This window comes from Lissotriton vulgaris, chromosome 4_1 (assembly GCF_964263255.1).
Source record: "Lissotriton vulgaris chromosome 4_1, aLisVul1.2, whole genome shotgun sequence".
Classification (NCBI taxonomy): domain Eukaryota; kingdom Metazoa; phylum Chordata; class Amphibia; order Caudata; family Salamandridae; genus Lissotriton; species Lissotriton vulgaris.
In genome coordinates this window covers 528,251,712-528,275,206 of record NC_141691.1, presented here as the reverse complement: position 1 = coordinate 528,275,206, position 23,495 = coordinate 528,251,712, and the positions used below count along the sequence as shown (strand labels likewise).

Genomic DNA, 23,495 nt, shown 5'->3' with positions numbered 1-23,495 from the left:
CCCCTAACTGTGACATCATACATCACATGGTCATGGACATAGAAAACATTTCTTATCTTATTTTACGAAGATAATGAAAAACAGTCCTTTTAACAGCATAAATGCCATTACATTTCTTTCAGTAAAACAAAAGTTTTCTAAAGTCATAATATCACTGGATGAATCCACTATTGACTATTTAACTTTGAGCAATTGTCTGTATGAATACATAACAAAATAAATGTAAGCTCAATTATAGGCCACCATATGTGCTTGTTCGTGGATATCCAATATATAAATCGTAAGAAATCTACCATGGATATAAAAGGGACATATGTGCAAAGCAGCAAACATATATAAAGTGCAGACAGATGTGCAGATATTGGGAAGTGCAAAAAAGACGGAATTGGGTATGAATATAAAGTGCAAATGACTGTTTGATATATGAGGCGTATCAATATTGTAACCAACAATTATTACAGAACCCTGTAATGATTTAGTTAAAATCATATCAATTACCTTCTAAATTTCATCAAAACAGTAAAAAGCTAATGCGATACAAAATGGACAATATTTAGAGAAATGAGTCATAAAAAAGTAGAAAATTAGATACAAAATTACGTTAAATGACCTATAATGTAAAGTTGAGATATACACATTTATCCCAACATGATAAAATATTCCATAAAACTACTCTATAAAAAAGAGAGATTTCAGAAAATATTGCACGTCAGGATAAGAGGTAAAAACTAAATATATATACACACATTTATGCTTATATTCTCATCATTCATACCATACATATATATATATATATATATATATATATATATACATATACACATACACACACACAATAATTGATATTAATCATGTCAATAAATAGTGCAATTATAGTAGACAAATATAAATCCATTATTTCATATTTAAATAAATGTGAAAAACAAGACCAGATGTTATTAGCCAGTATTCCTCCAAGTCCTCAGACTTAGGGAACCTATATAATGGGACTGGGTAGTGTGAGATAAACTACTTTAACATATGTGGGTAGGAATAAACTGGTGTACATGAGGGACTAAACAAAGCTATGCAATTCCTCAATATTGTTTAACCCAATCAAGTTTTAAGATCATTTTAGTTTCCATTTGTCTTAGTAGGCGCATGCGATTCCTACCTCTTTTAAGTATAGGGATGGCCCCCACCACATAGTATCTAAGACAGTTTAAATCTTTATTGTGAACGTCTTTGAAGTGGCGGGCCACCGGGTAGGATGGGTCGCTGTGTAGTATGGCTCTTAGATGTTGCAGAATTCTTACGTGCACCTGTAGCTTTGTGCTTCCCACATAATTTAAACCACAGGTGCACGTGAGAACAGACTGCAAAATCTGTTTTGCAATTAAAATTGCCTCTAATAGGTTATGGTTATATATATCCTACTGGCGGTCGCCAGTAGGTAGTTATAGTTAGGACCTTGTTTCCATAGGAAATAAGCAACATTCTATTGGGAATAACTTTGGCGCCGGTTGATGAATCTCCACGAATTTCTCAAAGAAGATGGCCAGCTCCGCTCCGCTCCTTCCCTTAAAGTCTCGGGAAGATTTGTCAAGCGGGGGCCGAGAAAAAAAGGGGGGGGTCCCAAAACGTGTTTTCCCCATTGTTAATTTCCATAGGACGATTAGACACGGCTACAGCCCGAACCGCTGAACGGAATAACACCAAATTTGGGAAAATGGTAGGGTCTGGTACGCTTTTGTTTAAATGGTGTAAATCCCTCCAGTAGTTCCTGAGAAAATTAAAGTTGAAATCCATTATATATCTATAAGCACGCACCAAGGCAAAAACTGTGGGTCCCCCTAGGCCTGCTCATGGGGTCCCACAAGGACCCCCAAGGCCAAAAATGTTTTTTTTTTTAAACCCGGTAGGTTTATTTAAAAATGACCCCAAAGAGGGACCAAATTGTGGGGGCATAGTGATAAGTGTGGGGGGTGCCCAATCCCCCCCACACTGCCCCGGAGACCGCAGCCCTCCGGGCAAAGCAACGCAGCCACCTGGCGCTTACTGGAGGCTCCTGGTAGGCTAGTTGCCTCCCAGGGGCACCCAGTATGCAAGGGGAATTTGTTCCCCCTCTGCAAACACGCCCGGGGGCTGCGTTGCAGAGGTGTAAAAAAAAAAAAAAAAAAAAAAAAAGTGTGGCCTCATTACACCTCTCTGCAATGCAGCCCCCTGGCACATACAGAAGGTTCCAGGTGGGCTAGTTGGCCCCCAGGGACAACCAATATAAAAGTAGAATTAGTTTCCCTTCTGCAAACGCACCAGGGGGCTGCATTGCAGAGAGATGTAAAAAGGGGCATAGCCTCATTACACCTCTCTGCAATGCAGCCCCCTGGCGCATACTGGAGGTACCAGGTGGGCTAGTTGGCCCCCAGGGACCCCCAGTATGCAAGGGGAATTAGTACCCCCTCTGCAAACGCGCCCGTGGGCTGCGCTGCAGAGTTGTAAAAAAGGGTGTGGCCTCATTACACCTCTCTGCAATGCAGCCCCCTGGGGAATACTGGAGGTTCCTGGTGGGCTAGTTGGCCCCCAGGGATCCCCAGTATGCAAGGGGAATTAGTTCCCCCTCTGCAAACGCGTCAGGGGGCTTTGTTGCAGAGAGGTGTAGACATTTTTTTTCATTTTATATTAAAAATATGTAATGTAATTTAAAAAATAAAATATCTAAAAATAAATTTAAAATAATGTAGTAAATCATTATAAAAAATATAACAAATATTACAGTGAAAAATTCTCATTTACAAAACCATTGAAATTCACTGAAAAAACCATAGGTTTTTGCCACGTTATAGTTAGGAATTACCATTTAAAAAACCTTTGAAGTTCACATAAAAAAACCATAGGTTACAGCCACGTTATAGTTAGGAATTAGCATTTAAAAAACCTTGCAAATTCACTGAAAAAACCATAGGTTTCACACCAGTTATAGTTAACTCGCGCGCCCGCAATGCACTGCTGATGACATCACATATTACATCACTCATGACATGTCAGTGACATCACTCATGACATCACTGACGACATCATCCTTGTGGCAGACCTCCTCTCCTTTGATACACACGATCAAAAAAAGAAAGTAACATTTTCAAAAAATGGAGAAACCAATTTCAGTTAGAACAACCTATACAGTATTTAAAAAATATACATACATATCCAGTCATTCACTAACAGTTCTATATAGGCACTCGTACATGTACTCACTCATCATATGTACTCATACACATATACATCTTATTACACACCGACACTCATCCATATAGTTACTCACACATGCAAATAAACTATCAAACATCCATTTACTTGCATATACAGCTATACACCCACCACTACACTAATTTCTACAGAATCGTACACATACTTACTCTAAATCACTTATAGAAACACATACTTATTTATACAGGAACTCTTACAATCTCTCGCTCTCACATATACTCATTTATATACAATACTCACCTATACTAGTTTAAAACATATGTAGTTACTCATAAAGATACTTTTGAGACAGTCATTCACTCACTAACACTCACTAACACAACCATACACACACTCATCAACCTATAAAGTCCTGTACACATGCCGTCTTCAAAACACATACGAACAGTGAGTCAGACATTCATGCATCTGTGTTCTAAGTAATACTCCCCACCGAACCATACAGACATTCATTCTGATACTTAAAAAACAATAACCCATATACACACTCATGTAGCTACTCACCACCCCATGCAGCCACTTATATACAAAGTGAGACACTGATAGAGATATTTAAATATTTAAAGATTACTCGCTAATACACCTATTCACTGAAGATATACTTAACAAATCAGTTATACAATCAATTTTACAAAAAAAAAACATCCATTTAGACTTATTTACCCATTCAATCTTCCATCGACCTTTAGATATACATAAATCTTTTTTATATATTTATTTTTCAGAAAGAGACACATTCACTGGATGATGTCATCAGTGATGTCACTGACCATGTCATGAGTGATGTAATATGTGACATAATCAGCAGTGCATTGCGGGCGCGCGAGTTATAGTTAGCTCAGCTAACTATAACAGGGGAATTTCATAGGTTTTGTATGAGTAAAATGACCAGCTAACTATAACTGGTGTGAAACCTATGGTTTATGATATATATATACACATACACATACATATACATATACATATACACACATACACACACACCCTGGGCCAATGTTTGTGAGTACCCATGGGCTGGATGAAGGAAAGAATGCCTATCCTAAAGAAAGCGAGACTCACAGATGGAATGCACGTGGTCAGCGGAGGTAATGCTGTGGAGCAAACGGTGATAACAGACACAAAAGTGAGATTAGTTATCAGTCAACATCACGGTGAAGCACCATACAGAATTATGACGGAAAACACTGTTCTAGCAGCGAAAGGAGAAGCCGCAGAGAAAGGAGTAGCTACAAATAGTCAAATGTTCTGATTTGGTTTAATTTGTGCTGAAAGCGGTGTTATTTCCATTGGGCAGCTCAAGAACTTACAGTTCAGAAAATAAAGGATAGGAATGCTAAAAGGGATTGAAGTTTTTCTGCCTTTTACTTTAGCCACTTAAATGAGGCCTCATAATGGTTACAATAAAAAAAGTGAGCAATTATCCAACGCTGCGGTTTTACTAGTTAGGTGTTAAGCAAAAAGCAATTGAAGAGCTATACATGGCATTTTCTTGTTATTTAGGAGACCAAACCAAATTACCACCCAACCAAGCATTGAAATCGCAGGCACATACAATGTATTTAAAAAAGCATACCAAATTTGATAAAATAGGGCAGGCAAAATAAATAGTTGGCATTTAAAGTTAATATAGGAAATAAAATAAGCAGGCACTGGCAAAGCCAATAAGTCTCACCTATGAAAGTGGTCAATGCGTTTTAGCCATGTTGTACACAAACTTGGCTGCTGTTCAGCATTACTACAAGGGAGCAAAGAGGCATAGGTTACAGTGGAGGGGCATATTGAAAAGGGCCGTAGAGTGGAGTAAAGAGTCGTGGAGTGGCGTAGAGTGCCATAGCATACAGAGGAGTAAAGTGTCCGAGTGACACACACACAGTGGAGTAAGTAGAGTGGCCTAGTGTGAAATGGGATCGAGTCGAATGGAGCAGAGTGTTGTAGAGAGTCAGAGTTGAGTATCCATGTTGTGCCATTACAGAAAACACATTTTCGCTCTTCGAATTACACAGAAAATAAAGTTGAAAGAACCTAATTATTAACTGGTATGTGCTTTGGGCTAGCATACTGGGCTCTCACTGCTGCTGAGAGCCATGGCTCTTGACCCTGGATTAAAAAAATGGAACATAAGAGTATATTGTTGTGTTCATTGCTGCGAAGAACCATCTACACAAGTCAACTAGTATGGCTTTTTAAACTGTAAAAAAGTTAAATGTGTATTTTAAAAAGTAAGTTAACTCATGGCCGTCAGTCCCCATTATGGCATTAAACTTTCAATGGAGACAAACATTTCTAATGAAATATTCACCAGACACTAGTATGTCTGTACCAGATCAATATTCCACTGTTAAGTTCAGACTCTCTAAATAATGGGACACCTTCAAAGGCTTGGATTTTCTGGAATCTCCCCATTTAATGTGGGCCAGATACCTTCAAGTTTTATGATCTGTCAACTGTGAAACTAGTCCCAACCCAAAACGGTCACAATTTCTTCGTCCAGCAAATTAGAGCACATGCCATACTCTCTCGTATTCAATGCAGGACACTAGGTGGCAAACCTGGACTAGCAAAGTTGATATTAATCCTACTTCAACAAGTTTAGGCAATGATTGAGACAATTCTCATGGTAAACAATCAAAACTTGCAACAGAATATGGCAATGCAGAAAAACTCAATATAGGTATCTGTGGAACATGGGACAGCAGAGTCTAGAAACTGGTACACTGTGGTGAAGGTTCGGGCAGTCTTACGAATGAAAACAACAAAACAGCAAAGAATCAGAGAGAAAAGCACTCCTGTTGTCAACCAGCATCTACCCATAAGCTACTAAATGAGCTTACCATTTAGTCTATGATTATAAGCAAAAATAATACATTTTTCCTAACAAGACCTTTAAGAAATTTGAGGGACTTTAATACTGTTAAACAATTCTTGAGGAAACAGTACAATTAGTATTATTAGCTGCGAAGAAACTTTAATAACGTCTGTGAGCCTGAAATTTCGAAATTCATTAAGCTTAAAATTCCCTACAGCAATCATATCAAAATGAACCACAACAATAATAAAAAAAACTGCAACATCTTAAGCAATTGTACTGAACAACAGCATATATATGAGAAACAGATATACCAAATATAATAGCTTAAACCTCAGACAAATAAAAGTTCACTTATACACAGAGGAAAATAGAGCTCAAGAATGATACACAAGCCTGCTTGGAGATGAAGCAACTGTGCTACTGCGATTAAAGATGGAGAGAATCTACATCCTCTATGTCAAGAACATAAGAGAAAAACGCTTTGGGATATGCAACTTTTAAACTAGGTGTCCTGTAAAATGCATTGCTGCCTCCATTCATTCTACCAACACCTATTATGTTATGTTAATTTAATTTATATCGTGCAGATACTCGAAAGTGTCCCAGCGCAGAACATAGAGGGCAACCATCAGAAATGTATGCAAAGAAGTACGTTTTCAGATTTTTCTTGGAAAACAGCGGATCCTGAATGTTGCGGAGGGCAAAAGGGGGGCGTTCCAGGCAACAGCAGCTTTCCGAGCTAGAGAGCTGCCCCAAGCCTCTGACATTTAAAAGCGGGGAACCTGAGCAAGGCGATGGGTCATGGAATCCAAACAACGTGCTGGAGTGTAAAAGGCAAAGCGTTTTTGCAGGTAGATGGGGACAGCCCCAAGAAGAGCGCGATGGGTCCATGACCAAATATTTAAATTTGACCCACTCGGCTACAGGAAGCCAGTGCAGAGAGCGCAGATGAGGTCTCATTCTAGTCCATGCCGGAATTTCAAGGAGTCTGGCTGCCGCAATTTGGACCAACTGGGGTTTTTTTTAACAGATAGCCTGGGATGCCCATATAAAGGGCATTGTCGTAGTCCAGCCGAGACAAAATAAGGACGCATGTTCAGTCTCCTTTGCCGCCCAAGGCAGGAGTGGGATAAACTTCCTTTAAGATTTAAGGAGGGCAAAACAGGTCCCATTAGGTTTCTTAATCTGTGTAGCAAATCAGAGGTTCTCCTCAAACTACACCCCCAGGTTCTTGGCAGGCTTCCCTACAGAGGTGGGAATAGGGAACTTGATGAGCCAGAGATTTTCTCTAAAATTCGAGGGAAACTTTCCATATAGGAGAATCTCCAATTTATCTTCATCACACTTAAGTTGTGCGGCAGCCAGCCAGCGAAAAATTGTTGAGCAGAATAAACAGTCCACATTCTAACTGGCTGCCCTACGAGGCAAGAATGCACCTAAAGACATCTTGCAAGACCCATAAAGCCCTGCATAGCAATACCCCCAGTTACTTCGCTCTAAAGCTAGAGCGATCGAGAGGATGCAGACAACTGCGAAGTGAGAGTTCACTACTACTGTAACCACAATCCTTCCATAAAAAGAGAACTGGTTGCAGAGCATTCTCAGGGATTGCACCGAAAATTTGGAACACTACGTGGAATCTCCTCCTTTACCTCCTTCAAAAAAGAAGTAAAAATGCTTCTAATGAACAAATTCACATGCTAAGACTTTAATTCTATTGTGACCTCTAGTCACCTGTGCAATCCATATATTATTGCCTACATCTTTTGTATTGAAAGCGAATACCGAATGTATGTTTACTACTTCAACCACATAATGTTTAATAACTGTGTATTGTGAAGCGTTCTGATTCCCTCGTGGATCATTCTTTGTTGACTACTAGTCACCTATGCTATCCATATACTACTATCTACCTCTTTTGTACTGAAGGGCGAACACCAAATGTATGTTTCCTACCTCAACCATCTAATGTTTAATAACTGTATATTGTAAAGCGCTCCAATACCCTAGTGGGTCATGTTCGCGCTATATAAAACTTTATAAATAAAAATAAAAATATCCCAAGTGAAAAGAAGCTGGGTGTCATCTGCATAGGCCATGACCTTAGTCCCAAGTTCCTTTGCCAGATACACCAAAGGTGTAAGATAAATGTTAAAGAGCAGGGGGCTAAGGGAAGACCCCTGTGGGACTCCAATAGTCACTGCCTGGGAAGAAGAGGAGTACGGTGAAAGCCTTATCTGCTGAGCCCGTCCTTCCAAGTAGGATCTGAGCCAACGCTAAACAGTACCCGAAACCCCGATCTTGGTTAGACGCAAGAGGAGGAGGGAGTGGGGGACAGTGTCGAATGCCTCTGGCAGGTCAAGCAGAATTAATTCTGCCTTCCCGCCGGCATCCAGACACTCCCAAATAGCCTCCAAAACCTCCACTAGGGCAGACTCGGTACTGTGGGAGGCTCTAAACCCTGACTGGACTGGATGCAGCAGGCCCTCTCTCAACCACTTGAGTTGTCTGTTCACCACCTTCTCACACACCTTGGCCAGCCCGGGTAGAAGGGAAATGGGGCGGTAGTTTACAATGCTAAGTGGGTCAAGCGACGACTTTTTTTTTTTAAAGTGCTAAAATCTTGGCCTGCTTCCAGGCCTACGGAACACAGGCAGCCTGAAGAGACAGATTGATTATACCATTCAACTCCTTATTAATGGTCTCAGCAACCTTTTTGTACAAAGGTGGCACTAAGGAGCAAACTGAAGCTGCTTGGGCTTTCACAAGTCATGTTTTACTTATTAAACAAGACTGGCAGATAGGGTAGGTAGAGGGAGAGGGATTTACTTTTATTTTTCTTTTCGTTTTTTCAGCTCCACTCCTCCCCATTCCACCGCAGCTCTTGTTGGCCGTTTGTTGTGGAGGTAGAATCGGTTAAGCATTAGCGTACGTCAGCCTGGCCATTCCATGGCTGTCATTACCGACTTTGACGCTCAGCGGCAACGCTCAGCTGGCCTGTCTAAGGCAAGTCAGCCTGTGCCCATCAGCGTCCCAGAAGCAGCCAGCGCCAGCCATGCTGTCCGCATGGCTGGCGCTGGGGGGGCGCCAGCCATGCAGACAGCATGGGGGGGGGGGGCGGGGGGTCAAGTAGTCTTACAGAGAGAATATAACTCGTCTGAGCAACCCTTCTTCCCCTTTCCAAAATGGCATCTCTATATTGATGTGTTTAGCGCTCGTATTGGTAATTTATTGCAATAATGTTTTTTTTTCAGGTTTGCTGTTGATTCAAATTTATAAACATGTGTGAAGCAGGTGGTAGCAGAAGATCTTTACCCGATACGAGAGTGGTGTAAACTACAAAATCGGAGGACTCCTTCTACAAAGAAAATGTGTCATATGCCAAACTAATCCGCAAGAAAAGCCAACATCAACTGCGGCCAGAAAGAAGACAGTTCAAGACGCTGCAGAAATACAGCAAGACAGAGTTTAATAAACATTGAAACTGATGTAGGGGATTAAATATTTTTTCATTGTAACGTGCTACAAATTGAATACAATGGAAAACCTGGAGGAAAAAAAAAGTCAATAAATATCAGAAACCAGTGAATCTCAACAAGAATCGGACTCTTTTGAGAAAGCGATGACAACCAAACCTAAATTCCGTCCATTTGGAAGATTGATGGCTGCCCCTTGTACACTGCCAACAACTGATAAGAAAGCAGAGGCTATTCAATGTGTTACCTGTGGTTAAGTAATGAAAGAAAAGGAGCGGGTGAAGTGTACACCCGTTTGCCTTCCCAACCGTTAAATGTATTCAACACTGGAACAAGTCTCCTACCTATATCATTGATGTTTTTACAACTACCTTATTTCATTTTCTCCAAAGAGTGATTTGGAAAACACAAAGTGATTTGGAAAACACAAGGTGTTTTACCCTCATTCACCTACCTAGTAGGCGACATACTTCATCATTGGGTTCCCACCCTGGTTGCCGAGTGTTTCCAGGGTGTGCTGCGACGACAGATTACAGCAGAGCTGGTTTTTGTGACAGAGTGATTTTGTGGCTGTGTATCAGCGCACGGTGAAAAGAATAAAATTGACTTGATATTCTTTTCCACAAGTTGTGATTTCATTCCTAGGACTGTCAATATTTAAAAAAATAGTGGCAGATAATTGTGGGATATTAAATTACTCTCCTTTATCCTCTATTTGGTTGACCTGCTTCTGCCATATTTTTCGGCCTCTCGAGTCAGACTGGTTTTCTTCAGTATCAAGAAATCTTTTAAACTCGCATGCGTACTAAAGCATGCAAGTGCGGGGTGTTGTGCAGTCAAAACTTACAGAACCTCCGGTGCTAGGGAAGACAGTGCTTCTCGTATCCTGACCTGCAAATTAAAATGTAAGAGTAGAATTTGAAAAACATTAGGTAGGTCATTGCTTTTTGTGGAGCCAAGCAAGTAATTCACTTCCTACAGCTAGATATCCTGGAGCTTCTTATATTCATACATGCAAACAAAACTGGTTTGTTTGAGTGATTTATTATGTGGGTATATTTTTAGTTACGTAATCAGTGTTTAAAGAGTGATCGTTGTAACCATATTTAATAATAATTCAATAACAGGGTATTTATTAAAAAAGGTAGCTTACACTGACTTAATTGGAGGTAGCCTGTTGCTCTGAGATACTGTGACAAGGAGGGCCAGCAGTCACACTCTGTAATGGGTTAAAACGAAGGTTTAGACCAAGAGCTTAACTGGCCATTTGCTCCGACATCAGGCTCCCCTCCGTTCTACTTACTTCTTCAAGGTGCTTCAACCACATGTAAACCTACTGCATCGCTGACAGTCCTGTGGATCGTGGCCATGCAGTTTGGTTTAAATTTAAAAAAATTAAATATATGGGTCTGCCTATTTCTGGTCCCGCGGGAGACGCTGTGCCCGGGGTTTGACCTCATCTAGGATGGAGCTGCTTCCAAACGTGTGTTGGATTTGCATAGAAGTATTTGTTGTGGTAGAGCAGGACCCTCGCTGTATAAAGAAAACCTAGGTGCAATTAAGGTGTATATACCTCTAAGGTCCTTTACCCTACACATCTTTTATACATATCCAATTGGCAAAACAAAAACTTTTTGAGACACAATTTGGATATTTTTAAATCACTTTATTCACATTGCACATTCCAATGAAAACCAGCTCCGCAGTAATCTGGCGTTGCAGCACACCAGGGTGGCATTCGGCCACTCCTGGTGGGGGCCAATGATGAAGCATGTCACCAACCAGGTTGGTGAGTGAGGGCCTTCTAAACAACCCAAAGAGGTTTTCCATATAGGTGATCCTGAACGTGGGTTACTATCACATGCTTGCTCATGTTTTGCCTTTGGCATGATGCTCCTCAGTTGTTTCTTTGGTTTATACCTCTAAGGTGTCAAAGTATCTAGAGGAACACCCATATATATATGCCCCATGATGTCAAAGTGCAGTTATTACTTTTCAATTGATTATTAGTTTGATGTTAATACTCTTATTTCATTGTGATGGTTCCAGCATTTGAAAAGTTCATCTTGGAGGAACGGGATACTCGAAGCTCAAATACTGAATTTTATGTGGTTGCTCATATAAAAAAAAAACGAATAAAATTGGGATAGAGGTTTCAGTTTGCCGACCATGAGCTGTCTAAATTCATGTCATTTGTTTGTACATTCAACTTCATATTTAGTACACATGCCTGGTTCATAGGACATTACTCCAAGGTATACTGTCATTCAGGTTTGTTTTATGGAGTTAACATTTGATAAATCCAACTTTGCTCTTTCTTAAAGAGGTGGTTTTCCAGATTTCCTGATCACTTTTCCACTGGTTCCATAATTATCCAAGTTATGTCGTTGAGTGTGTGTCTGTTGGATGAAATGTTCCATCATTTTTTGCTGTGTTTCTTTTACATCTTAGATTACTCCTGTGTTCCTTTATTCAGGTCTTGATTCTCCTGGTGGTCATGTCCATGTGTTGTAAGTTACATGTGCATGTGATCAAAGTATTACGTTTTTGGAGATGCAATTTGTGCGTTTTTGTAATGTTCACGTTTTACCTGGTTCGAGATGCTGAGTTCAAGATGCAGAGTTTTTTTTTACTTTTTAGGCGGCAGACACTGCAGTTTCCACAGGCTGAGATCACCATAAGTGTCTCATTCTATTTGTTAGACTGAAACGAATTTGGTCATTGTACATGCTCAGCAGAAAAATCTTAATTTCATTATTATGGATCAATAGTTTCACCAATGTTGACCATTATTTCTCTGATGTCATGGAGTGTGAACCTTTAGCCAGCACTCAAGAGTGGCTTTAAAACGTAATTTGATTTTTCAAAGAGAGCAAACTTAACGGAAGACAGGTGGTTATGTTGCTGCTGGGAGCTCATCGTACATTCATATTTTTGAAAGTATTCATGCATGCAGTTCAGGTAGGCATACAAATCTGCTGCAAATACATTTACTTCACTGGTTAGAACAGCTACTCAGCTGAAAACTTCATCTTGGAAGAAACTAGCTGCAGATAAGCACATATTTGTCCTTTGAGAATCCCATTTTCTGTACTTTGTTCTTTCGTCAATCCCTTTGGCCCTTCTGTCTAAACCACAGATAAAAATATAAAGGAGGTCGGCAGTTCAACATGAAAAACTACTCCGGTCTATGATTGAGGAGAAAGGAATAGGCTCCAATAGGAGGATGGACCCTCACACACAAATAGGTGTAATGCTTCATGACTGGACTAGCTCCTCAGTGGGCAGCGCTGCAATGACCAACGGTCACCCATACCCTAAACTACACTGTGTCTGGTTTCAGCGAGTGTGAATACTCTGACCACGATACCACACAAGTAATAAGTTAAGTCATCCCAATTAGGGTATTGGATCAGGCCTCATGAGGTAAAAGCAGAAGGAACGCCAATCCTTTTGACCTGCATTTTGACTAAACCACAGAAAACACAATGGAGATGGACGAGGGGAAGCCATTAATCTTCTCAGTGAATGGGCATTGGGTTGGTTTGTCATCACTTTCCCCAAGAGACTCCAATTCTTGTTGAGATTCACTGGTCACTAAAATTTTGAAGAAAAAAAAAAACAGCCTTTGTTCAATTGTATACGACTGATACCACTTGTTACATTGATCAAATATTTGATCCTCTTCACCAGTTTCAATCTTTAGTGAACTTTGTTTCGGTGTATTACTGTAGCATCTCGATCTATCTTCTGTCCAGGCACAGTTGATGCTAGCTTTTCATTCGGATACGTTTGACATAGGACAAGAGTCTTTTGTAGTTGGCAAAAATCTTTCAGGAGGTAAAGATCCTAGGCTACTACCTGCTTCGCTCATATTTAGGAATTTGAATCAACTGAAAACCTGAAACAAAAACAATATTAACATTAAATTACCAATATGATGGCTAACACACATTATAGAGCCACCATTTTGGAAAATGGCAGAAGGGTTGCTCGTAGGAGTTTTTTTCTGTCTCTATAAGACTATCTTACCCCCAAAACCTATTTTTGACACCAAAATGAAGTATATAGGTCACATGGTTCCTTAAAAATTACATCACTGCAACACATCGGCCATTTTAAAAAAAAAGTTGTGCAGAAACAAAATCAGCCCAGAATAGCAGTGTCTAGCCAAGCTAAATTACTTCTCAAATGATACCAAAAAAAACAAATCAAAAATGAAAATCTCTTGACAATTTTTTTCTTTGAACAGCAGTATATCAAGGGGCCAAGACTACTACGGACACCTGCCAAGAAAAGCACAGTCACACCCTAAATAAGCACACCACTCTGCCAGATTGCCACTTGACCAGCCTAGGTAGGAGCTCTTGTGCCCTAAGTGCAGCACCACAGTTTCTTCTCTCTGAATCAGTAGAACCCCAGCATGGTAGGAAAACCAGTGGCTCAAATTCCAACTCACCATTTGCTGGACAGTAGGTCCGGTCCAGGGAAGGCATGGCTTGGCAGTTCAGGCTGGACTGTTACCATGAGGTACAGGGTCAGACTGATTTGCATATGGCTATGTCTGAACTGGGGTGGTGTGAAATGCAAAAAAAACAATGGATTTGGGCCCAGATCTCTGTACTGGGGTGAATGTATGACATTGTTCTGCATTCTGTCCATCACCTGTTTAGGTTTCGTCCTAAGTGAAAGCTGCGCACTGCGCAGCTTTTCGCGCAGGCGAAAACCTAATGAGAATAATATGTGGCTTGGGAATCCGCCCTCTGTTCCATTGGCTAGCTCCATAAATGGAGGCTAGCCATTGGAACAGAGATCTGTCCGTCATGGCCGGACCAGATTCGTGGGCGCTCGCGATATCTTCCCTCTCCACCCTTTTCTGATAGTCATCGCGGCGGTGGGCTGTTTATTTATTTATCAAGCTTTGTTTCCGTCATTTTTGAAGTGTCGTTTTCAGGGGTGGGTTGCGCGATGTACCGCTCTCCGTTCCCGCCACGCCTCCCGCTGTCCGTGCGCCTGTTCCTGCCCCCCTCCCGCTGTTAGTGTCCCCGTTCCCGCCCCCCTCCTGCTGTCCGTGTGCCCGTAGGTGCTTGTTATTCTCTCTCTCCGCCCCATCAAATTCACAACCTTCTTCTTTCCATGAAATTTTGTCTACATTCTTTGTCCAACTGCCTGCAGTGCAAGCCTACAGGGGTAAATCGGACATTCCCCATGTCAGCTTCAAATTCTTCTATGCGGGTGTTCGCAAATGTTGACATGCATGCACCCCAACCATATCTGTTGTTTTGTGGGTGCAATCGCCGTCATTGTTCTGCCTTGCCATGCTGCTGTATTAGTTTCTTTGTCAACCATGTCCTTCTTTCCGCGACTTTCCACGGTCCTTCGACCCACAGCTTTGTCTGACCCTCTCCTTTCTATTTTATCTTTGATTTGCCATACATTTATTTTTTAATAGCATATATTGATGTAGCACTGTATGCCATTAGAACGGCCTAACAGTGCTATTGGTTTCGGGGACCTCCAACACTGGTTTTGAGGATGTCCTTCCATTGCCGCCTCTCACAATTTTCTCTTCCTCTCATCTTTGTGAGTCACCCCCGCTCCCCTCTAGGCACTTCTCTTCCATATGGCAGAATACCCCCGTCCCCCCCGCCCGTTTTCCTTCTCTCATTATTTCTCCATCCTCTCCTTTGTCGTGTTTTAATACCTCCCTTTGTCGCGAGCGGGTTACAGGTTTTGCAGGGCAGTCGTGTAAATGCTCGTTATTCTTAGCGCCCAACAGTGTTTACCTCATTTCTAAGTGCTTCTACATTTGGCAAATAATCGAACTGAGGCTCGGTGTTAAAACAATGCATTCAGGGTCCTTAAGTTACGTGACTTGGGAAATCCGAGGTTTGAGCTACCGACTCCCTGTTTCGCAGCTGGGAAAATATTTGCGTCCATAGGTCCCTGGTGGGCGTCAGAGGGGAGTGGGTGGGCCGGGTCCGGGCAGGGGTAGGGTCTAAGGAGAGGGGCTTCCCCTGCGCAAGGCAGGGGCGAGGAGCGCTTCCTACGCAGGGACTGACACCGCAGAATCCTGGCAGAAGGAGGGGGCTCCCATGCCTATTTTTAGACTCCAGCATGGTGTGCAGTCTTTCCTTCTGTCTTACGTTTTCAGACTCATATTTCCGCAGGATGCGCGTTGTGGTGGAAACGCGCTACACCAAGAGGGGCTGTGGGAATCTAGGATGGACGGGGGGGTAGGGAAAGGATTGAAGGCTGGTGCACGACGTTTATCCCTAAACAAGCTTCTTTATTATACCAGTGAGTCCATATGTGATGCCTCCTCAGGCAGTCTAGCGCCTCATTATCGGCAGAACTTCAAGCAGTTGCCCATTGTTTTATTTCTGTTCCACCGTCGCCTGCTGGGCTGGCACAGGGTGCGCACCCTTTTATTGCCATATTTCCACCTTTTGATCACCGTATTTCTCTGCTCAGCTTGCTGCAAGATAAGTATTGTATTGTAATTGCATTTATATAGCACTTACTACCCCTGACCCGTTGAATCGCTTTTTCGGTGAGTTGCACACTACTCCGGAACCCATTAAGGATTAGTGGTGAATTGGTATAGTGAAAATATGAAAGTAATTTGAGTGGTGGATATGTTAGTCAGTTAGGCTCCAAGGCTCCGGGCACCTATTTGTTATTTAGAGTCCCCAGCGAGGGACTCCAACGAAGGTGGCATTTGTGTGGAAGAGCCTACCAAGGCTCCCGGGGGCAGTATTTTAGTTCAAGTCCACAGAGAGGGACTCCACCAAAATCCTGGGGGCATTTTTTGTTGCGCCCTGAGAGGCTCAGGTTGCATTATTGGTCCACGAGTTCCGAGAGGGACTCCACCGCCCCCCCCCCCCCTGTTTACTCAGAGTCCGGAGGGGACTCCAACACTACAGTTGTTTGTAGGGCCCAGAGGGGCTCAGGGGGCATTATGTATTGAGAGCCCTGAGAGAGGCTCGAGGTGCCAGATTCGTTTTAGAGTCCAGCGAGGCTCTTGGGAGGACAGCCAGTTGGTTTGTGCAAAGCCTGGAAGGCTCCAACGTTGTCCCCACCATTGTCTACAGCTGCCCAGCACTTCGTGGGCAGCTGCCACGTTTAGGCCCCTGACACTGGGACACAGGGCGTCCTAGCCCTAACGAGGCCAGAGGGCCTAGGGACAGTCACAGGTGGTGACTTACGTGAATTTGGCGCAATTGTTCTTTCGCTGCAACTCTGAATGTGTTTTTAATGCGTCACGTGCCTTGTTCCTTACACCTCAGAATGTATGTTCTGCATCATGTGTTATGTGCTTATACCCCTACAGGTATTTTGATACTTAGGTGGTTGTTCTTGCTAGTACAGGTGGTGCTAGTGAGGTCCTGGTTCCCTGCATGACCTGTTCCTAAGGTGGTTAGGATTGCGTAGGTGGTACTTAACTGTTACCAGTAGTTACTGGTTGTGTGCTTTATGTTCTATTTTGTGCTACAGTAATTTTATATTCCAAGTTCTAAAAGTGCTGATTCCTGACAGTGGTCCATGTGGCCCTGTCTTGTACATATCCCCTGTAAATTCTGCCCGTGCCTGTTGGCACATTGTAAAGTGTGTGTTCTTATCTAATGTATTTTTGGTGTAATACAAAAGGCTATTTTTATATATAACCTTGTGTGGAGTTTCCTTTGTGGTGGGCCTTTGGTGTTGTTGCTGGGGTGCGTGCGCAAATACTTAACTCACATCGCCTCCAAGTTTAGCCTTGGCGCTCGTGCCACGTTACCTAGAGGGTGAGCAGGGGTTACCTTGGCGTGTAACTCCCTTGCCCCGACTCAGGTAAACGATTGTGTTTTTTCATACTTTTCTGTGTAAAGTAAAACACAGCAATGTTTTACACATAATTCAAAGAAGTTAGAAAAGACCATTTGTCAAAAGCAATACCAAAATCTCAAACTTTAACAAAGGCGAAACCATTGCATTGTAAATGCTGGTTGCATTTGTCACCCCGAGTGGGATGGGTATGCTCAGACGAGAGCCCCATGCACTCCACACCACTGGATTCAAGCCGGGCTGAAGAATGCTGGAATGCCAGAAACTGGTCATTGGAAGCTTGTTTCCAGTCCAGGGAAGGCATGGCTTGGCAGTTCGGACTGGACTGTTCCCATGAGGCACAGGGTCAGACTGATTTGCATATGGCCATGTATGAACTGGGGTGGTGTGGAGTGCAAAACAACGATGGATTTGGGCCCAGATCTCTGTACTGGGGTGAATGTATGACATTGTTCTGCATTCTGTCCATCACCTGTGGTTTTCCCAAACAATCACTGGCAAAGTCAATGGGTATGTGTTAGCTGCCACCCTATTGGCTTTGTTGATGCTTACTTTATCAAGCGTTTTTAAAGCCTTATTTCTGGGAAAGCTGCTAAATTATTTAAAAAATAAATGAACAGCAGAATGCAATTGTTCACAATGATGGAAGCCAGTGGCTAAAGTTGGATGATCAACTGCATATTGCTGTATTCTGCAACAGGTGAAAGAATAATGTGAATGGCATTAACAGACCAATGAGTGAATAGGGATGGCTGAAAGCCCATAAGCATATTACACATACTGTTTAAGTAAAAAGAATTCGGCTAATACCAGAACTAAAAAGCAAACTTTCTACATGCAAACAATTTAGCCAGCAAGTTCGCTCAACAGTGACCGACAGGCAGAAAAATCCATCAATAAACATTTAGAAATAGTAACAAGCATTGGAAATGCAATAGGGCTCGCATTAGGAAAGTTTGAGCTATTGGTCTTATAAATGAATTTTTTTAATTTATGTGTTCTTTTTTAAAATAGCTAAATAGCTTTGTCATTTACAATGCCAATAGTTATAACTTTCGCAAATGTGACAACAATAGCATTTGTAATGCAACATGTTTTGTATTTACGCGACTTAGATGTATTGATATTACAAATAACAATGGCTTTTAATTTTTTTAAATAATTAATACTTAAGTTATTTAATTTGTAATGGCAAAAGCTTAAACTTTTGTAAATAACTTTTGTGAAGATTATGTTCAGTGTTTTTTATTAAAAATCCATGAACAGAAGTGAAATATTAACTTTTTTTGTGATTTGTAATAAAGCGTGAAAGCTAGTAAACAGCTTGAAACATTGAAAGAACATATTTGAACCAGTGATGCTGTGGTTGCGCTGAGTGATGCTGTGGTGGTGCTGAGTGGTGGGTGCATCAGTGGAGCTGTGTGGTGGGTGCATCAGTGGAGCTGTGTGGTGGGTGCATCAGTGGAGCTGTGTGGTGGGTGCATCAGTGGAGCTGTGTGGTTACTGTAAAGTAAACCTGATTTGTGATGTGAACTGTACAGGCCGACACCCAACAGTCTTCTTATTAACTCCTTAGCAGACATCGCCCCTAAGACTATGATGAGCAGAAACATGCCTAGATCACACAGTACTATCACATTTATTAATCAAGTTATTGGTATCTTGAGACAAACAGCAGGGCAGTGGGACACTGCTTAGCGATGAGAGCACAGAGCATCCCACAAAATACATATCTCCAGTCCCAAATAGAAGATCTTCATTCAGTCAATCTTTGTTGTTTATCTAAAGATTAGAGCAGCATAAAGGTGAGTTAAATGTTCACCATTAACCTTTTGTTAGCTGGACTCAAATTTTAATGGGTGCACAGATAACCCCTTTTATGTGCATCTTGGATATAGTATAGGGGTGGACTGTTGGAAAGAAGAATTTTGATGCTGGTATACGAGACGGGTAGGAAGGTGAGGAGAATAATGAAAAGTTACTCAGGAGACAAAATATAAGGTAAACGTACAATATGAGAATTAGGAGCCGTAAAGAAGAATTATAATAAGAATAAACGAGGAAAGGAAGGAAAGATAAGCCAGATTTTTTTTATTATAAGCACTGGATAAACACCATCCTCATTGTTTATGGAGTGAAAACGAGTAAATTCTAATAAACATTGATTTTTACAGTTTGTGAAAACAATGGAAAACACTTAAACAAAACCACACCAGAATTCACAACAAACATACTGAAAACACAAAAGCCTAATTGCCTTTTAGTGTCAGATTTTTAATGAAATGTTTTAGCTAAGGTTACCTTATGTTTATATATAGGATTTGCACGTTTTAATATTATATTGTATACTAAATAGGGTTATGTATATTGTAGAGGATATTGCCGAGAACAATAAAGCTTGTTGTTGGTTTGCCCCCCCCACCTCCTCTTGCTTCGAAGATTCGATACTGGAGAACATCACACAACACCATCTTGTGGACTTTTGTGATGGCGCCGCACGGCATCTGCCTGCAGGCCATGTAATGAAGCACCGGCCCTACTCAGAACAAAATGTGGAGGAGGGACGTAACCCTGGATGCTTATTCTTGCCTTGTGCTTGAAGGGGGAGACAATCTCACCTTCTACCTCTCTCGTAGAAGACACTGACAGAGGGCGGGGAAAAGTGAAGCAGTGAATGAGAAACACTGGGTGGCTAGGGAAACAGAGGAGACTGGATGCTAGGCAGCTGCAGGGATAGAAGGGGCAGTTGACCACTACGCCAAAAAAAGAACACAAAGGAAAATCTTATAACATCAATCTTGCTGGAGGGACTGAGTGATAAAAACAACATATCAATTCCTATAGTTCCTTCAGTACCTCTTGCACCACCTGGTGTCACAATTTAATAAAGCGTTGAATCAAAACATTTATATTACATTGAGACAAGATAACACTGACTTTTAGAAAGGAAAACATATCATTATAATGAAATAGTGAAAGAACTTGATGTTGGTGTACTACTTTGTGACCTCTGACCAATGCCATGGAAATTAAGGAGAGAGGCAGAATTAAGGGGGAGGAGAGGGCGGGAATAAAACAAGTCCTGGTGGCGAAAGAGGGGAGTCAGCAATTGAGAAAACAAGTTTTAAAAGGAGACGAAACTGAAAGTACGGCCGGCCGTGAATAATTAGGGAGTGAGAAATGCGCTGGGAGGGCTGCCTTTGATGTGGTTACGCCAGGCAGGCAGGCGGCTGGTGGCATTGTGCATGCGCCTTTTAGGGCTTGCGCTTGCGCAATGACCTAAAAAGCACATGCACTGCGTGAAATCGCCAGTGGAATCGTGCTTGGTTAAACGCTGTTTAAGCCCCTATAGAGCTTTGCCAGCTATGCGCACAGCAGGCGAGCCCTAAAAAGACTATTAATAGCCCACCTTTTCCTCTCTTTTGACAAATACATTTCTTTGTGAAAACGACTGTTGCAACAGTACAGCTGTCCCTGATGGTAAAGAACTCAAACATATGTTTGTAACATTCTTCACAACAAGAACATATCGCATCCTGAACTATTTCCACAATCATCATGAGAACTAGTGTCATTGTGCCTTGTCTGCCCGGTGTCATGGATCCCAGAATTCTTGGTGGGATATTGATAAGTCGCAGTCATGTGATCCTGCCACATTTGTCCCCACACAACCAGGGTAGCATGGGACTTCTACCCAGGGGGAAGGATGGGGTGGTTAAGGGATTCTTCTACTGGCTATTCCTGCTTAGAGCAGAAGGGCCCAAGGTCACATCCCTGCCACGTTTCACCCCCTTGTCCCCCCAAAACCTCCTTTGAACCTCACCTCCTTCCTTCTCCTGTCCTGTAACATACATGCATTCTTTCTAAAGAAAGATCAACACCCACTCCTTCAGGTCCTAATCTTCTAATATTCACCTCTGTTATGCTAGCACTACTTCTAAGTAGACTAACAGGCCAATTATCTGACACCACACATACATCAACTTCGTTCTGTCCAACTTCTCTGCATAATACCATCATAGTTCCTGGAATTTGTGCATGTTGTGAAGATTCTTTGAGTTGCTCCTATGATTACTTTTCAAATTCAATACTAAGGCTGGTTGTAGATGGGTTGCATCCACAATGCTGGACTAGCACCCAGAACACAAACTATGGCTGGGTGGATGTACTGTATGTATCTACTTCTATGGACTGCTCTCTGCCAATTCTGGGAAGACTGACTCAGAGCAAGTGCCATGACAGATGCTCCTCATGAGTCCACGGAAGAACGATACTGAGCATTCCATAGGTGTGAGTCCAGTGTGAAGCAACTAACTATAGAATACAGTTAAGGCAAGCCCGAGTCAAAGGTTGGGCCATTCACCTCTCAACTCTATTATGCCACATGTTGAATGTGGTACAACGGGTATGATACATATATTCAAATACATGACCGTCCTACAAGGTGTAACAGCAGCTTGCTGTGAAAGGGTGGGCAGTATCTGTCATACACTTAAAGCGGAACGAGTATATTGAGAATGGCCTAACAGTGAATAGTGGTGAGTCTACCTTAATAATGTTATAGTTTTATTTATATTTCGTATTATTGTCCTGTATCTGCTTTTACAAAATAAATACTCAACAGTGAAAAAAAACGTAAACCTGTTACAGTTCCGCGTTCTGTCATTTTGTACGCACAAGTTATCAGGGGGCGTATCTAGACAAATTTAACACGACTCCTATCACGAGTTGCTTTCCAAATAGCGCTTGCACCTGTTTTAGCCAGTTTTAGAACGAGTCTTACAAACTGAGCTGTTCTTGGATGACGGTGTCACGCCACTTATTACCCTAGACAATATAGACGGATACCTTGCTATGCATATACCGTTCCTTTCATAGATAGGTTCGCGAACATCAGGTCTCATATTAGTATTTGAGTCGCAATGTCGCGTTTCACCATGTTTATGTTCTTGGCGGATTCTTTTAAGAACTGGGTGGAGTGGGGCGTGGATTCGTTGTTAAATTCCAACAGTGCTAACGTGTCTATAAGTAACTAGGTCAGTTCTTTGGCCAACCATCCAGGTAAGCCCAATAAGCGTGCAATGTTTCTGTTCAGACAATTTCATACATATAATAGTTTCTGAAAATGTTTGATTTCAGGCTCATGTGAATTAAGAGATCAACTTACGTCCTACATCTTAATTGCTGATACAAACTATTCCGCATTGCCACTTTCTCCAATATCTTGCCCACCTCCAGAAACTCACCTTGCAGGGAAAGGGAAGAGTAGAGGCCACTTTCTCCATGGCCAGGTTACGGATGCTGGGGGTGAGCGGGCCTCTGCAGGTGGGACAGCAGCTCAGCTTCTGGCGACACTGATTGCACACCAAGTGTCCAGCCTGACACTGCAGAATAGGCGGCAGCACATAATCGAAGCACACGGGGCATTCGAATAGGGCCGTCAGCTCAGCGGCCTGAGCAGGCAGGGCGGCGGGCCCAGCCGAGGAGGAACCGGCGGCGGCGGCCGAGGCGCCCTGTACCGGGGAGGGCAAAATCCCTGCTACAGAGGGGGCCGCTCCGGCCACCGCCGCCGCCCCGCCAGCAGCGGCTGCCCCGCCGTGCTTCCCGCCGCCGCCCGCCTTCCCCGAGCCCAGGCCTCCCCCGGCCGAGGAAGGGCGGCTCATGGCGGGCAGCAGACAGCACTCGGCTCTCAGCTTTAGACTGGAGTCGCCGCGTTCAATCCGCGCCGCCTGTCGTACGGAGCGGCATTGCGAACGACCCCCACAGCACCCGAAACGCTCGAGCCTGCACTAACATGGCGGTAGCAATACACGCACACAGATGAAGAGTGGGGGCTTGGGAACAGGAAAGCTCTACCATTGGACGAGAAAGTGACGGAATCTCGCTCCGTATAGGAACCTACGGATGGCACGTAGACGACGCGGCCCTTGATTGGAGGAAATGGTCGTGGACCTCGGAAATAGATTCTGGTGTTGCGCGTCTGTTTATTGGATGATATGGCTTACCTGACAGTAAGAAAACGCAGTGACATCTTCAGTGATTGGGTGATCACCTGTACGCTTAGGCAAGGTAACAAGTATAAACAACTCTGCCTCTTTCATTTGAAAGTGACATTTTGTTGCAGATGTTTAAACAAGCAT

At 42.5% G+C, this 23,495-nt stretch overlaps 1 protein-coding gene across 1 annotated transcript in view; it reads right to left on the bottom strand.

Annotated features, from left to right (window-relative positions):
• Nucleotides 1–23,194, bottom strand: part of LOC147721199 (E3 ubiquitin-protein ligase Siah2-like) — a 93,955-nt gene extending 70,761 nt beyond the window's left edge. Inside the window, exon 1 of the mRNA XM_086964680.1 lies at nt 22,602–23,194. Within this exon, the coding sequence (XP_086820806.1) occupies nt 22,602–23,018 (417 nt within the window). The 5' untranslated portion in view covers nt 23,019–23,194. The remainder of the gene's footprint in view (nt 1–22,601) is intronic.
• Nucleotides 23,195–23,495: the final 301 nt, after the last annotated feature.